The following is a 15980-nucleotide window of genomic DNA, read 5'->3' on the forward strand; positions in this document are numbered from 1 at the left end:
TGTGTGATTTTCCAGGATGGACCGTTTAGATATTTAGATATTCCAATGGATTATAGTTGTTATGGCTTCAACTTCTTAGAAAAGAATAGAAAGTGTATAGTCAAGCAGCTAACAAACATGTTTGTAGTACTGAGAAAGGTTTGATGTCATTATTAGTGATCAGAACAAAAGACGGTTCATGGTTTTTGTGTGTTTGCAAAGATTCAATGGGTCTTTATTGTTCTGCTGTTCCATTTTACACTAAGCTACATGTTGTAATGTAATGTTCGATGCGGATACGAATGCTGGCAAAAAAAAACAAATTTTCATTCAATGGACATTTAATATTTGTTTGATGTGACCTGGATTCCCAGAGACAAACAGCCCTTTATCATGCATGAGGATATAGAGAAACTCCACTGGTATAGATAACACTGAAGGTATGTCAGCTTCCTTTGTGTTATCAAAAATCAAACCTTAGATAAAGCAACACACACATAAAAAGATAGAAAATCAGTGCAGAGGGTGGTGAAAAAAACAGGGAGCGTCTCAAATGACATGGTTTGAACAAGTAAAGATTATTAAATATTTCGTTCATTTTTCAATCAGTTTTATTGTAATGACAATACAGACTTATTATGACACCAACAACCATTTCAGTAGATAAGCCCTCCTTACAGTAAATGTGGTTGTAGGAAACCTGATCCAAGAATGAAAGACATCTGTAGGAATGTTAAAATGAGGTCAAGTGGATTGTTTACAAGCAAATGTAATAAGAAATTGAGCAAACTTCAACCTCTGGGAGTAGTGACTGATTCAAAGGTGGCATTTTTAATCAGTTGGATGACAATCAAGGCTGCATAGGTGCTGGGTAGGTGATACCTGAACCCTGCCATATACCTATGTATATTTATGACCTATATAATCAAAAATGACAAACATTATAAAGAAAATATACCAAAGTGTCAAGCCCTACTTTAACAACAGCATGCATTTATTCTTTCATTGGCACTCAGCATTATACATGAATACATCACAATATAAGACATCCATCCATCCATCCATTATCTATACCGCTGAATCCGTCGATCGGGTCGCGGGGGGGCTGGAGCCTATCCCAGCAGTCAATGGGCGAGAGGCGGGGTACACCCTGGACAGGCCGCCAGTCCATCGCAGGGCCACATAGAGACAAACGAGACAAAACAACCATGCACGCTCACACTCACTCCTAGCCACTCCCACCAATATAAGACATATTAATCTTATTAAGCATTCAACATAAAATAATTTCATAATAGTTCAGATAATTAAGATTTTGCATTTACTGGTGCTAAAGTGTACTGTTTTAATCAAATATTTGTATTTAACTGAAGTGTCTTTATACTTGCTACACTCATATATGACAAAAACTAATATGACATCCATTTAACGACATGAATCTCCACAAAAGAACCTAGAACAGCCAAGAGCGGATAAACATTAAAAAAGGATTTTAACTTCAAAGTGCTACACAACAGTGGCCCCTGCTGTTACAAAAGCAAAAGTACACCTGTTTATGACCTTTTCACACAAAACACCTTTCAAGGAAAAGCCTTCACAAATAAAAACTGCAATCAAAAGTAAATGGATAATGTGTGAATTTAAAATACAATTCTCTTCAATATCACAAGACCAACGTTTTGACCGTCAGCAAACTGACAATCAGGGTAACGACTGAAGTTAGCTGGCCCGAAGCACTGCTACTCTGGACCATTCTCTCTGTAAAAGAAGAAACCGGGACAGATTGTGTCAGTCAAACTCCATTTCATCTACAACAATAGAAAGCAATCAAACCGTGAGAGGGATTTACCTATGCTGTCTGGCCTTAAGACCAATGGTCCAAGTGAAATGCCTGCAGTGTCATGGAATGATGCATCCCTCCTAAATCGGTTGTGGTGACCCGGGTAGCAGTGCTGCAGGAGAACAACAATAGAGGCTTCTACAGATGCACCACTTTATAATCTGTGTTATCTCATCAACAGCAGGACATTATCATACTTACAGCTGTGCAGTTGTTGTTTCTCAAAAGACACAAGTGGACGTTGCAGTGCACATAAATGGATGTAAAGTTGGTAAAGGTGAACATCCTGAAGGAGAAACGGGCCACAGTGGAAATGCCATTCTGGATCAGCTCGACTGTGCCATCTTCCGGATTCGGACACCTACAATACAGGACAGAGGTAGAAGCGAGTACGTCAGCGGCAGACTGTAAAGTTAAAAGGTTAGGTTGTAAAGAATGATGGGTCAAGGCAACAAAGAGAAAAGAGGGGTCTTACTCTGACATAATGAGATCCCAGCGGACAGGGTAGTTGGCCATGTTGACTGGAGTCGCCCAGCATGAGTCCACAACGGTGGAAATCTGGTGTTGATCCACCCCATCTGTCCGCACCTCCACATAAAATGGCTCGTCCACATTCATTTCAATGTTTCTGTCAGTGGTGAGGGGGAAACGGAAATCCGCATCCTGGTAGGGGATCATCCTCATGTGATACAAACCACGGCCAGCTGGAAGCTTCTTACTCACAACGCTGTTAGAAAAATGACAACATGTAGTGTGACCACTCTGGAGCATTACTGTCCAAAACCTGACAGTGAATTGTTCCTTCTGGTCAAATAAACTGATTTTGTCATAGTAAAACCAGCTGTAAATCTTTGACTCATTCTAGATTTATCCATAAGCTTCTCTAGCTAGATAAGATGGTAAGTTTATTAAAGAAGGTGCTGAAGAAAATTAGATGCTGACGGTATTACCTCTCCACGGGGTTGATGCCCACAGCCATCGACAGAGCCTGATTTAGAGGGTATTCACAACAGAAACGCAGATGGATGTTCCTCTGGCGACTGATCAGACCTCCATGAGGATCTACATCGCCCTGGATTGTGTTCTCATACATGAAATGGGTTCCATTGCTCTAAACATGGTGATGACGAAATGGTATAAGTCAATAATAATAACATCTTTCAGGCTGTGCTGATAACATTTTGGTCTTAGAACTGTACCCTGAGAAGTGTCCCACAGAGCTGGTCGTCATTGTCAAATTGGAACACCAGACGTCCATCCTCGAGAGTCCCGTTACAGGTTTCTTCTCGAAGATGAAGAGCACTGGAGTGGAAGCCTGCTTCGAACAGCTGGCAGCGAGACACTGACATGGTGCCTGAACTGCTAGCGCAAGTGATGAGTGAGTCTGGTTACCATAGAAAGAAATAAGAATATTTGGTGGAGGTTGTTGTCAATAAATAAGTCAATAAACTTACATTTAAAAAGAGTGGAAATACTAATGCTCAGCAATCTTAAAAACAAACTGGGGTTTAAAGAGGCGGAGCCCTCACCGTAGCTCTCATTGTTGCGTCTATGATGGTGCTCATCACAGAAGCAGCCATACACACCATCTTTCTGACCGCACCACTCGTACTCTGTGCATTCAAGCTCTTCACAAGGGTCTGAGTCTGCTGAAAAACATAACCATGAAAGGATTAGAGATAAGAGAGGTTAAGCCTAAACCAATCTTTGCCACAAATTAGCAGGCTTGTTGTTTTGGATACCCAACATACCACAATGCAAAGCAGAGCGCCACTCTGGGATGTCCAACCCCAATACAGAGCAGGTTCTCTCATAGGCTGAGACAGCAGAACACAGCATTCTATTGGCTGAAGTGTAGAGGCAAAGATCGTATAGACAGGAAGTGTAAAATGGCTGAGGGTCAGAGTGCAGGTGGCAGGCACTGAATGGGCCGCTGCTGTTAGTGATGACACTGCAGAGTTCAGAATATTCCTCAATGAAGCGACAGTCACTTAGCCCACCACCGCTTCGGTCATCAGTGGATCCACATCTAGAAAAGCATTTAAATATTTAAGATTTGGGACTTTCTGTACTTTGTCACAACACACAACATACCGTGAGGCTGCAGTCTCACCCTGGTTGGCTTGTGGATGACTTCCAGCTGTGTCCAAACTCATTGTCATTTTGTGCCAGGGTGCCACTGGGCAACGTTTTATCATCTGAAGGATCGCCGTTAAAGTTCCCACACATCCCTGTGACTCTGTTCTGACAGTGTTGGCCCATTCTGACCAGTAGTGTGCTGTGGCCATCAAACTGGACTATGAAGTCAACAGCATCGAACACAATGTAGCTTCCCTGTCTAAACACCTGAGCTAAGGTTCCTGTGGTGGCGGGAAGAGACACCTCAGTGTGATTTACCTGTGAGGAGGAGAGATCAGAGTTAAACAGGAAGTCAGGACAGAAGTACAAAGTTCCTTATTTTCCAAGTGAGTAAGAGTTTACCTTTACTCTTCTGTTGGGTCCAAGCCTTACATGCACACTCTCTGTTTCTTTTGAGAGGTATATATCCACCGCTGACACAAATGACACAAGGTTGTTGCCACGGTGATTGTTGGTGGCTACCACCCTAAACTGAGTATCATTGTTGCTGTGGGCCACACTCTCAGTGATGATGTAAGAGCATGTGCCCTGGAAATGGGCCAGTGCTCCATCAAAGGTGATGTAGTGTGGGTCACCCCACACAGTGCAAGTGGACATTGCATCATAACAGCCCAGCTGGCCATCCCTGATGGTGCACTCTTGTGCAGGAGTGCATGATGCAGGAGAGCAGCGTAAGTCATTGGGAGCGTGACATTCACATAGCTGGGCGCACCCGTCTGTCCAGAAGGACTCACCAGCCTGCATGGTTGGAGTAAAAGAGGGACAAAATAAGGCACTAATAGATAGTTATTATTATTTTTTCCATGTTGTATATTGTCTTTGCAGGCATTTGATCTGCTGTAATTCTTTACTGTAAGATGATAGCTCCATTGTTTGGAACCAGATTTGTTATTTGCTCTTGCCAAGTAGTCGGTTACAGCTTAGCTGAATTACTTAAAGATATTTAAAACTAGGTGGCAAAGGAAAGTAACAAGTTTGACAGGTTGATCCTCTTTCCTTGAACCAAAACGTTCTTGCTATTGCAAGGTAATTGTCAGAAAGTACAAAAATATGTGAAAGAACTGAATGAAATAGGAAAACAAAATGCTTGCGTATGAAATGTTAGTAGTTACAATATGCCTGTAGCCGAAGTTGCAAAATAAAAATGTATAAGCATCATATATTATGAGATCATTTTATTCAATTCTGGAACACCGTCCTCTTTACACTTATGTAAAACAACTTTACAAGATAACTTTAAGTGGAATAAAAGTGACCTACATTATAGTAGAAGCCATCATATTGGCAGCCACAGCTCTCCACAGGAACACAGCTCGCCCCACTCCTGACAAATCCATCATCACAAAAACATCCCTCTGAGCAAACACGCTCACAGGTGGCATCAGTGCTGCTGGCACAGGTGTGGCCACAGTCTGTTCCACACAGCTCATAATGACTGTTGGCTGGACAGTTGACTCCTTTTTTTGTAACGAAATAGCGTGTTATTAACAAATTAGTTTTGTCTATCAGTCTAATAAGTTATGGGTTACAGTTTGACAGGTTATTTCAGAAACTTATTGCTAAAATACTTGTATATTTTAGTCTACAATTGACTCACTGCAGGTGGTGTTCTGTCTCCAAGGGTAAATTCGGACATTAGCAGACTGACAGGCACTGACATATGTTTCAATGGCCCTGCAAAGGAGATCCTGGCCACCATTTCCCGCCACGCAAATATCAAACACACAGTCACTGAAATATGGTGCCGGATCCACCTGCTCATGGCAGAAGCTGAAGGGGCCATCAGCTGCCTGGATCACCTCACACTGAGCTCGAGCAGGTCGATCATCATTGCACTGTGGGCAGGCAGAGCCACAGCCATCACTGCAGGTGTAGTTGCCGGGCACCTTCCAGGCTGCCCCAAAGACATCTGGAGTGGAGACTAATTCTCCAGCTCGAGTGTGGAACTCATCATTTGAATTCCCATTGAAATTTCCACAAAGTCCACATGTTTTTCCTCTGAATAAATACAAAATATGAAGGACCATATTATATCTTGAGCAAATGAAACTTAATTTGCATAATATTTTCTGTGCATATTAAATAATGTAAAATTCAAATTCAAAATCAATTAAAAAACAAATACATATTGACCATAAAAACATTCACAAACTGTTTAAAAGACAATTGATAATAAACTACATAATGGGAATGAGTGGAAACTGTTAAATAAGAAAGGAAACTAAATTGAATCATGTCTGGCGCAACACTAAAAAAGCAGAGTTTCTGGGGACTGAAGTTTTTGGCAAATGTAAACAATTTATAAGTCATTAGTTAAGGAAAAAAATTCAATCCGCGCTATGGTGATCAGTTTATACCTGTAAGTTGGAGGTACAGAGATAGACACTGTGCTCCCACCATCGTATGTGACGCTCAAGCCAAAACTTGCACTGACAAATGTTTGATATCCACTTGCAAAAATTGATATGTTTCCGTTCAAGAGAATTGGTAGATTTCGTGTTATTCCATTTACCTGTGGAAAAATAAAATGAGAAGAATTAGTCATTTCTTTTTCAATGTTTCAAAACTACCTCAGATATCATTAGCATTCTCTCTCAGAAATAGAAAAACTCACCTCTACCATACCCCTGTTGTGCCTGGACATACGCACTTGATTGTCCCCAACATTCACAAAAACTTCAGCTGTGATAGAAACTGGGAACCCATTCCATGGCTCATTCTTAGCTTCCACAGAAAACTGATGGAGTTCATTGGTTTCATTACAAAGTGTCGCCAGAACATAGCGGCAGGTTCCCTGGAAGTCGTAGGCCCTCCCATCAAAGGTGAGGTAGTGAGGGTCTCCAGAGGCAGAGCAGGTGCCATGAGGGTTGGGATGGCAGCCATACTCACCCTCCACCACACGACAGGACTCCTGAGGACCACAGGAGTTGGGGAAACACTGGACCGAACCGGTTGTGCCATTACAGGTGCACAAGCTCTGACACTCCTCGCCATCCCAGAAATGCTCACCACCTTGCCGATAGCGTCCTTGGTGATAGCAACCACAGGATGTTGGTTGCACACACTGGTTGCCGTTGAGGACAAAACCATCATCACACTGGCACCCATCCTGACATGGAGTGTCACATGTGAAGGGGAAAGAGAGACTGGGGCAGGCAGAGGGACAAGAGCCTCCACAGAGTTCATAATGGCTGTTTGAAGGGCAGGTTAGCTCTGCAGAAAAAAGCAAACAAGTTCATTCAAAGGCCATTGCATGTGTTAATCTTAAAGATGCCTCCTTTAAATGAGGAAAATTTCTCACCACAGCGAGTTGCATTCCTCCACTGTCCCAGAGAAACACCCTTCTGTTGACAGATGAGTGCATAATCTCGTAGGACCTCACACAACGTTGATGCTGGATCACTAGAGCCACTGATGATATCTACACACACATCAACCTGCTGCCATGGGTCCACCACGGCCCAACACGGTGTGAACGGCCCATGTGGTGAGCTGAGAATGCCACAGTACTCACTAGAATTGTAATTATTTCCAGAACGACCATCTCTGCTCTCAACACAGTGAGCAGCGAGGGAACCATCTCGCCAACTGTCCCCAAACACCTGAGAACTGTTGACCAGAGTGCCATTGGGTGTTAGAAAGTCATCATATGAAGGTCCATTGTAGTTTCCACAGAGTCCACCCAGTGAGCCATTGTAGACTCCAGGTGCCGTGACGCGCACATGGTGAGGCCAGACTGTTTGCACAGTTACACCAAAGGCAGTGCGAAGGATGATACTGTGAGTGCTGCTTTGGTGAATGCGGATTCGGTTGGACCCAGAGCTGAAGGGTAGTCTGATCAGCTGACCATCAACCTGCAGAATATTTAAACACCTATTGTCATGGAATTTATTTTCTACCAGAACTTCACAAAATGTACCACAAAGTGCAAAGTGATTTACCAACTAACACAGTTTGGTTTTGCAAATACCACAATACACAAATGAACAGCAGGTTGTGCTACGAGTCAATTTATTCTTGCCATGATGTCAAAGATTTAGTCAACACAAGTAACTTTCTGTTAAAGAGAAGCACCAGTTCTGCCCTGCGTGTGCTGATATCACAGTATTTCTCATGAACTCATGGCGATATTTGTCAGAATTTAGTACCTCTACTATTTTTCAACTAAATCAAAAAAATATGTATGCGAATGGCCAGATGTTAGTGGGTGTTAGCTGCTGGATTCATACCTAATGATTGATTTGGCATGTTAGAATTGGACTTGATTGTTTGACAGTTGGATGTTACACTTTGTTTATAATGTTACAATTTCTGAATTTTTGTCAGTAATTGTGCCCTAAAGGGATTTATGTTATTTGGCTCTTGAAATACATTTCAGTCACCTACCTTAACTTTGCTGCTGCTTGCCATCTCAATGGTGACTTGTGTTCCCTCTGCCTCAAACTTTAGCACATTGGAAAAACCTTGCTGGCCTGTTGGCACTTTTTCTGCAGTCACCATAAAATGCGGGTGGTCAGACAATCCCATTACTTTGGCAAGAGTAAGTCGACATGCCCCAGGATACTGGTACATCAACCCATCAAATGTATGATATGACCCAGGGCCCCTGATCCAGCATGTAGCGTAGCTATTTGGTGTGCATCCTCTTTCTCCATCCTCTACACGGCATGATTCATGTGTGCCACAACGGTGGAAATTGCAAGTCATAGAGCCATATCTGCAGCTACAACGCCTCCCACAGTCCTCATCTAGTATTACAGTTTGCCCAGAACGATAGTAGCGATCCTCAAAGCTGCAGCCACACTCAGCATGAGGGACACAGACTCCACCGCTGAGGACGTAGCCTGTATTGCAGATGCAGCTGTCCTGATCAGGGAGAGGACAGTTGTGGGTGGAGTTGGAGTTGACACAGGTGGGTGGACATCCTGTTCCTTGGGACTCAAAGTGGCTATTAGCTGGACACGGGATTTCTAGACAAAAGCAGACATCATTGATTTTTACAATGTGGAAATTCTACCTTTCCATAAGTTAGATTTTTTTGATATTTCAAATGACCGACAGACATACCACAGAAGCCAGGTGTCCGCCAGCTTTGTAGTTGGATTCCATTTTGTTGACACTGACTTGCGTACACATTCAGGGATTGACACAGAATTGGCTGGTACCCTCCACCTACACACAGATCATATACACAACTCTCTGCAAAAGTCCCTGGAGGAAGTTGTTGGTGGCAAGAAGCAAACGGTCCAGAGCTGCTCTGGAGGATACCACAGTGAGCAGTGCTGCTGTATAATGTTCTCTGAGCCTCAGTGCAGGCAGCACAGTCCAGACCTCCACATTGTGCCTCACAACCAGGATCATCATCCCCTGATGCTTTCCAGCTGTTGGCAAAATCCACATCAGAGCTAACAACCTCGCCTTCACGGGTTTGAAAGTCGTCATTTTGGTGATTGTTGAAGTTTCCACAGAGGCCACATGTTGCATTTTGGTAAGAGTAGGGCACACTGATCCGGACATAGTGATTTGTGTCATAAGATACCATCAAGCCAAAGTCTGTGCTGACAATCACAGAAAAACCGGATTCATAGACCTGAACCGTGCCATTACTAAGGGAGAATGGAGTTGTGGCAAAGTTTCCATTAACCTGCAAGCAAACCAACATACAAAGAGTTAAAGATATGAAGAAAAAAAAACTCAGTAAGTTGTTTTTTAAGTTTTGTTCTGCTAACCTTAGCTTCCCCACGGCGTCCTTTCACAAGCTCAATGGTTTCATTATAGACATGCACTTTGACCAGTCGTGTCCATGAAACTCTAGTGCTGCCCCGGTGCTCGTTCTTGCCCTCTACTCTATAATAGGGCAACCCATACTGACACTGTTCTGAAAGAACATAAGTGCAGGTGCCCTGAAAGTGAAACACTGAGTTATCAAAGGTGTAGTAATGTGGATCACCACTGATGGTGCAGGTGCGTCTCTGCACTGTCTGGCAGGAGAACTGGAGGGAAGTTGGGCGACAGATTTGGGAGAAGGAGCAGGGCTGGTTGGAACACTGCAGGCCTGCTCTGGTGCAGGTGCACTTCTGTGCACAGGTTCTGTCACTCCAGAATGAATCACCCAGCTGCACTGGTTCACCTTTGCAGAAAATGAAAAGAACAGTTTTTTGAACGGCTTTGATTTTCACTTCTAAACACTGTTACTATGAAAATCATTTAACTTTTTAAAGTTTCACGTAGTATGTCTAACATTATTTTTACAGTGGTGACAAAAAGTCGAGGGACAAAGAGCAGCATTACTCTGGAAGAGCTTTTGAATGTAAAGCACATCTATCACTGAGCAGTTTTGTTGGAAGATATATTGTCATGTAGTGGTTATTACATGTGCGTGGGACCAGGAAGAAGTGCCTATGGCCGCCCGCACTGTAGCTCTGGTCTTACCATTAAAAGTGCAGTCTGTTGATCCACTGTCCACCTGGAAAGCCCAGCGACCAGGTACATTGACGTTACTGTTGAGCCTGAAAACTGACGTGTTGCCTGTTGCATTACTAGAGAATGACCCAGGGATGGTGAGATGGTGAGTAGAATTGACTGTGTCATATCCTGCCTGGAATTTACATGTCACAAAGATCCGGTTGGTTCCATTCATAATTGATATCATGTTCATTGACACTGGTGCATTTCTCTTAGACTAAAAAAGGGTAACTAAAACATGGTCTGTTGTGGATTGCTTATAATTCTATGGGCTCTTACCAGTACATTCATGCTTGTAGGTGCTATGTTCCCGTAATTCATAAGCACAAATGAATATCGGCCATCAGAGATTAAGACTGCCTGAGCTGTTGTCCGCTGGAAAAAAGCAAAACTGTTACTATAGTACACAAAATTATAGATGAAACATATTACCTGATCTGACAACACATATAAGATATACTTCAGCCGTTCAAACACTTACTGTTCCAGTTGTTGGATAATAGGCCACCTCATACCATGTTGCTATAAAGATCCAGTTAGCATTAAAGTTCAGTCCTGGAAAGTAGTTGTTAATGTCTTGTGTAGCCTGTTGGACTAAACTGCCGCTGGTGTATTGGGCATAGAAGACATCACCATTGATTCTGTTGTCTAAATCTGTCCAGAAAGGAGCGATGATGTCTCTGTGTCCGTGCATTGGAAATTGTTGAGGAATATAGCTATGCCATGGTGCGTCAAAGGTCAGGTGTCCATTGTGGTTCATCTGGAAAAAAATAAATCAGGCCTTACAAAGAGTTTCAAGATATTCATTACAGTCACTTGAAATCACATGTATGTAGTCTCCGTATGATGATGTGCTTTATCTATACATTGAAGTTAAATTCAAATTAAACAAATTAATGATTTAGAGAAGAGGGAACCTCGCTCCCCCTAATTTCATCAAATTTATTATAGAAATATTTATAGCAGAATTTTTGTGTTTGATGTGCTTTGCCAGTCAAAGGAAAATGTAATCTTTCTGTTATTTGAATTAGAAAAAAATTTATCATCAAAATATTTCTGTCAATCTATTGAAGGCAAATACCTCATTTACCTCAGTATGGCTCATTATTTAATAAAACAAAAGTTGAAATTTCACACAAAAAATAAACTTTTATTTTTAACTTTATGCATTTCTTATTTTCTCATTGGGATTATTAGAACTTGATAAGATAAAACCAAGGCATTGCCTTTGAACAGACAGATTTTGAGAAAAAATATATCCTCATGTGGGAACCAGGGTATATTTTATGAGACCCTACAGCCTCATATGGATGCAGGGTCTCATAAATTAAGGAATAAAGGAGAAAGGAGAAAAAAACAGCTAAACAATAAAACCAAACCATAAGTAAGTGGATACATTTTTGTAAAGAAAACAGCATAGCTATTCCAATATCCTGACTTTGACAATGTCCACATGTCAACTTTTAGATGGTCTATTTATCTATCTAGCTTTTTATTTGTGTTGTTTGGCTCCACATTTCATAATATATTTCTCTATTTTTGGATCTGAATGATGATAAGATGCGGAGTCCTAACCTCACTTGTTTGTCTTCTACTACAGCTGCCTCTAGTCCTGGCTGTTCTGGTACAGTGGAACTTTGTTAGCATAGCCTTACAAACCACTTAGCTGAATGTTCAAAAATTAATAACCCAAACTGTCTTAATGATAAAAAATTAGGTAAGCATACGTAAATCTGAGTATAAGGTTGTCCAAAGTAAGAGAAAGGCCGTAGCAGCGAAATTGCAGGGGAACTTCCATCATCAGATCGTGAGCTCCTGGTTCCACCAACATGGTAGAGGGGTCCTATGAAAAAAGAGGCACCACAGTTAGAATCACCATACATTTTTTCATATTTCTACATCATGATATCTCAACAGTAATATCCAAGTTTTAACCCACAATTTCTTACAAAACCCACCACGTTACATCAGTGGAAATACAGTATCGCTATGAGATAATAAGGCATAAGAATGAGATCTTGTTATGACTCTACATCTTAGTAATGTATGGGAGTAAGATGATGAAGTGGTGAATAAGATGATAAGAGAAGAATTTTTTCACACTGTCAGTCTTTGTGGAACTGAGACGGGTATTTCCCATCAGGAGACGTAATCATTGTGGGATGCATCACATTGTCTGGATCGAAAATGTATACATTTTCTTCCATAAAATGGTGAATTTGAACCCTTTAAATGACGATGCGTTCCTAACCCTAACTAAGTATTTTTTATTTTTTTTATTTTCTGTTTTAATCATACATTCACAGACAAGCCAGATGTTGCCTTTTCTCATTTAACAGTAAAAAGAAGTGCTTCTCAGCTTCTCAATTCTGTTCCTCGGGACCCACTGCCCTGCATGTTTTAGATGTTTCTCTATTGCAGCACATCTAGTTTCAGTTGAAGGATCACCAACAAGATTCAGCAGAAGTTGATGAAAAGCTGATAAACTGATAAGCTGAATTCAGGTGTGTTTGAGCAAAGAAACACCCAGTAAGAAGTTGGGTCCCAAGGATGAGGACGAAAGCTTTTTTGCTCATACTCTACAGTCCTGAAATTTTCTCTGAGGATCAGCTTATTTGAACAAAAATGTCCACAACATTTGCACCTCACCTCCAGCTCACTAGTGATATCTCAATGTGCAAATGTAGTTGGGATCATAATTAAGGAAGGCAAAGCTCATGATACTTTCATCTTTAGCTTTTTGTAATAATGATAATAATGTTAAGAATAATTATTATAATAAAATAATAATTATAATAAAATGCAGTATAAGAGATATTACACTTTTGGTTTAAGCATTTCACTGCAAGGAAAGCACAGGTGTGATCAAAATACCAAAAACATAAAAAGATGACAAAAAATGAAAAGCAAATCAGATAGATGGCTAAAAACAATGAAAGAATGAAATTGGTTAGTTAGATTTCAACCTCAGGTCAGTTTGCTGAGAATCGGAAATTCTTGTGACTGACAAAGGAGCTATGGTGAATCTCTACAACCCACATCAGCCACCCATTGTGGTGACTATGGAATGATACGAGTACCACAAAAAAGGCTAAATCTTATAAAATGAATAAGAAAACAAATAAACACAAATAGTTTTTTATTGTAGCTTTCTAAGTTCATTCTTTATTAATTGTCTATGTCTTTTCTTTCTAATTTTGTTTTTATTTCATTTATTATTTTTGTAATTTGTCGGTTAATTCGATTGTTTTTGTTCTGAGCCAATCAGGTTTGAGCAGGAATCGTCTGATCTATGAGGAAACTACATAATCTATCACTTATTCAATCTTAATTGTACATCAAAGTCTGTTTAAGAATGCATTTGAGGCATGAAATAAACACTATTTTTTTGGAAATCTACAAGGCCCACATTGGAAATTTGTTTTTACTAACAACCCAACAACCCAAAACAAAGCTCAGAATAAAGCTTAGGGTTAAGCAATGACAATAAAATAAAGACAAATTACAGAAAGAATTAGAAAAATAAAAGGGTACAAATAACTCATATATAAGATTATAAAAGAAAAGATAAAACTGCAGACATTCATCAGAAATAAAAACATAAATATGTACTTAAATAAATATACTAATTGATGTGAAAAGAAAACATTATTTTATTCGCCTTTATATTTTTGTTTATATTTGTATATATTTCTTAATATTTTACCTCTACTGAGGGACATTCAAGCTTAAGTCTGCACATTGCAAATTGTACGTTGAAAAGTGTTCAAAAACGTCACATTTCTAGTTTTTGCTAAAAAATTTCATTGTAATTAATGAGCTTTAAACACTGACATCTTGGTATAGGTTGTGTACATATGAGATAGAACTGATATAGTATATAAAGTGTCAGTTTAGAGGACTGCGCTAGTTTTAAAACTTTGCGCTTCACGTGTACATATTTGCAAATAAGATCAAATGTTCTGCGTTTTAACACCTTGTGCTTAAAGCTTTGCTGGTAAGAGCAGTTTGTCTCTTCTGTTAACCATTTGTAACCTGTAGCACTACGGAGTATGAACAATCAACTAAATCTGGTTGAATTTCAACTTACCTGAAGACTGAGCAGTCACGCCACCTATGAAATCAAGTACAAACATATAATTAATCAAAAATCAAATCAAATCAAATTTATTTGTATAGCACATTTCATGTACAAAACAATTCAAAGTGCTTTACATAAAATAAAAGCATTGCAGCAGGGAGTGGAAGAAGCATTGAAAATACATAAAAGAATATAAAGAGAAACAAATAAAATCATTTAAATGAATTTAAAAACAGGCAACAGTCTAGATAAGTTAAAATATATTTCATGCATGGACACATGAGAACAGAAATGTCTTTAACCTGGATTTAAAAATGTCTACATTTGGTGAAAGTTTAATCTCCACTGGCAGTTTGTTCCACTTATTTGCAGCATAACAGCTAAATGCTGCTTCTCCATGTTTAGTCTGGACTCTGGACTGGACCAGCTGACCTAAGTCCTTGGATCTAAGAGCTCTGCTGGGTTTATATTCTCTGAACATATCACAGATGTATTTTGGCCCTAAGCCGTTCTGGGATTTGTAAACCATCAGCAGGCTTTTAAATCTATTCTGTGACTGACTGGAAGCCAGTGTAAAGATTTTAAAACTGGTGTGATGTGTTCAGATCTCTTCAATAATTAGACAAATATCTAAGAATGGCTCACATCAATACACATAAAATCAGTAATTGCATTGACATAAATACATGCATACAAATGGAAATTGAATTGGAATTGATTAAATACTTACTTGTCAGTGACAGAAGTAGTAGCGGCAAAATGATTTCACCTGCCATTCTTCAATTTTCAAATCAACCACACCTATTTGATGAAATAGATAAAAGAAAAAGAAAACTCTTCAGAGATTGAAACACATTACTCTGAATATATATGCATCAAAATGCCCACAGAAAACTGTTGAACTACAACTTAATTCACTGTATTTGTAGCAGTCTGTGCCTGGTGCAGATTATTTGGCTATTGCTTCCAATAAATTGAATTCTTAATCAGAACATGTCTCTATAATATTGTTGAATGAACAATATAATTTTGTTTTTTAATAAAGTTTCAGTCATACAAAGTGATAACTTTACCTTCTCATGTGTGTCTGTTGCTCCTACGCTCAGTTGCTCCTCAACTCAGGTGAGGCTGCAGAGGTGGAGGTGGAGGCTTTATGCAGAAAAGGTTGGCACAGTTCCACACAGCAGATGCCTTTCCAGTAAGTTGCATTAGATGGATAAAACACAGTTGCTTCCTCATGAGAATCCAATCATTCCATTGTGCTGAAGAAATTATTTACAACAGGTGTTTTCAAATAAGAGACCGTAAACCTCCCCTCAGATTAAGTTTGGGGAAAGGACATCCCACTACACTTTTTCACAATTGCTTAAATCCCAGGTGCCGATAGCGTCATGATTATACTATTAAATTCCATTCACACCTCCAAGATAATCACATATAACTGATGGGCATTATCATACATAATGATCTGTCTAA

At 40.1% G+C, this 15980-nt stretch overlaps 1 protein-coding gene across 2 annotated transcripts; it reads right to left on the reverse strand.

Moving 5' to 3' along the window:
- Window positions 1-302: 302 nt before the first annotated feature.
- On the reverse strand, window positions 303-15670 carry LOC142374374 (alpha-tectorin). Of its 2 annotated transcripts, none has more exons than XM_075458025.1 (25): window positions 15578-15670; window positions 15235-15305; window positions 14514-14537; window positions 12151-12266; window positions 10905-11183; window positions 10703-10798; window positions 10391-10556; window positions 9688-10088; window positions 9026-9602; window positions 8345-8928; window positions 7260-7812; window positions 6573-7171; window positions 6316-6470; window positions 5556-5956; window positions 5219-5415; window positions 4301-4696; window positions 3933-4216; window positions 3571-3848; window positions 3349-3465; window positions 3019-3203; window positions 2770-2930; window positions 2295-2546; window positions 2021-2180; window positions 1829-1931; window positions 303-1737 (listed from the first exon to the last, which is right to left on the reverse strand). In XM_075458025.1, exons 2-25 carry the CDS (start codon window positions 15278-15280, stop codon window positions 1643-1645), a joined length of 6225 nt encoding a protein of 2074 aa, XP_075314140.1. In that variant the 5' UTR covers window positions 15281-15305; window positions 15578-15670; the 3' UTR covers window positions 303-1642. The 2 variants fall into 2 exon arrangements, with proteins under 2 accessions (XP_075314140.1, XP_075314139.1); XM_075458024.1 differs by having other exon boundaries at window positions 3349-3468.
- Window positions 15671-15980: the final 310 nt, after the last annotated feature.

The sequence above is a fragment of the Odontesthes bonariensis genome, chromosome 23 (assembly GCF_027942865.1).
Source record: "Odontesthes bonariensis isolate fOdoBon6 chromosome 23, fOdoBon6.hap1, whole genome shotgun sequence".
NCBI classification, from domain to species: domain Eukaryota; kingdom Metazoa; phylum Chordata; class Actinopteri; order Atheriniformes; family Atherinopsidae; genus Odontesthes; species Odontesthes bonariensis.

Bases quoted from the DNA above. Each gene is read 5' to 3' on its own strand.
- LOC142374374 (XM_075458024.1), bottom strand. From the start codon at position 15,280: ATGGCAGGTGAAATCATTTTGCCGCTACTACTTCTGTCACTGACAA. The intron at 10,557-10,702 runs GTAAGAGCCCAT...TGTAAATTCCAG, and splicing joins CTACAAGCATGAATGTACTG to GCAGGATATGACACAGTCAA. The intron at 5,416-5,555 runs GTGAGTCAATTG...TTACAAAAAAAG, and splicing joins GAGACAGAACACCACCTGCA to GAGTCAACTGTCCAGCCAAC.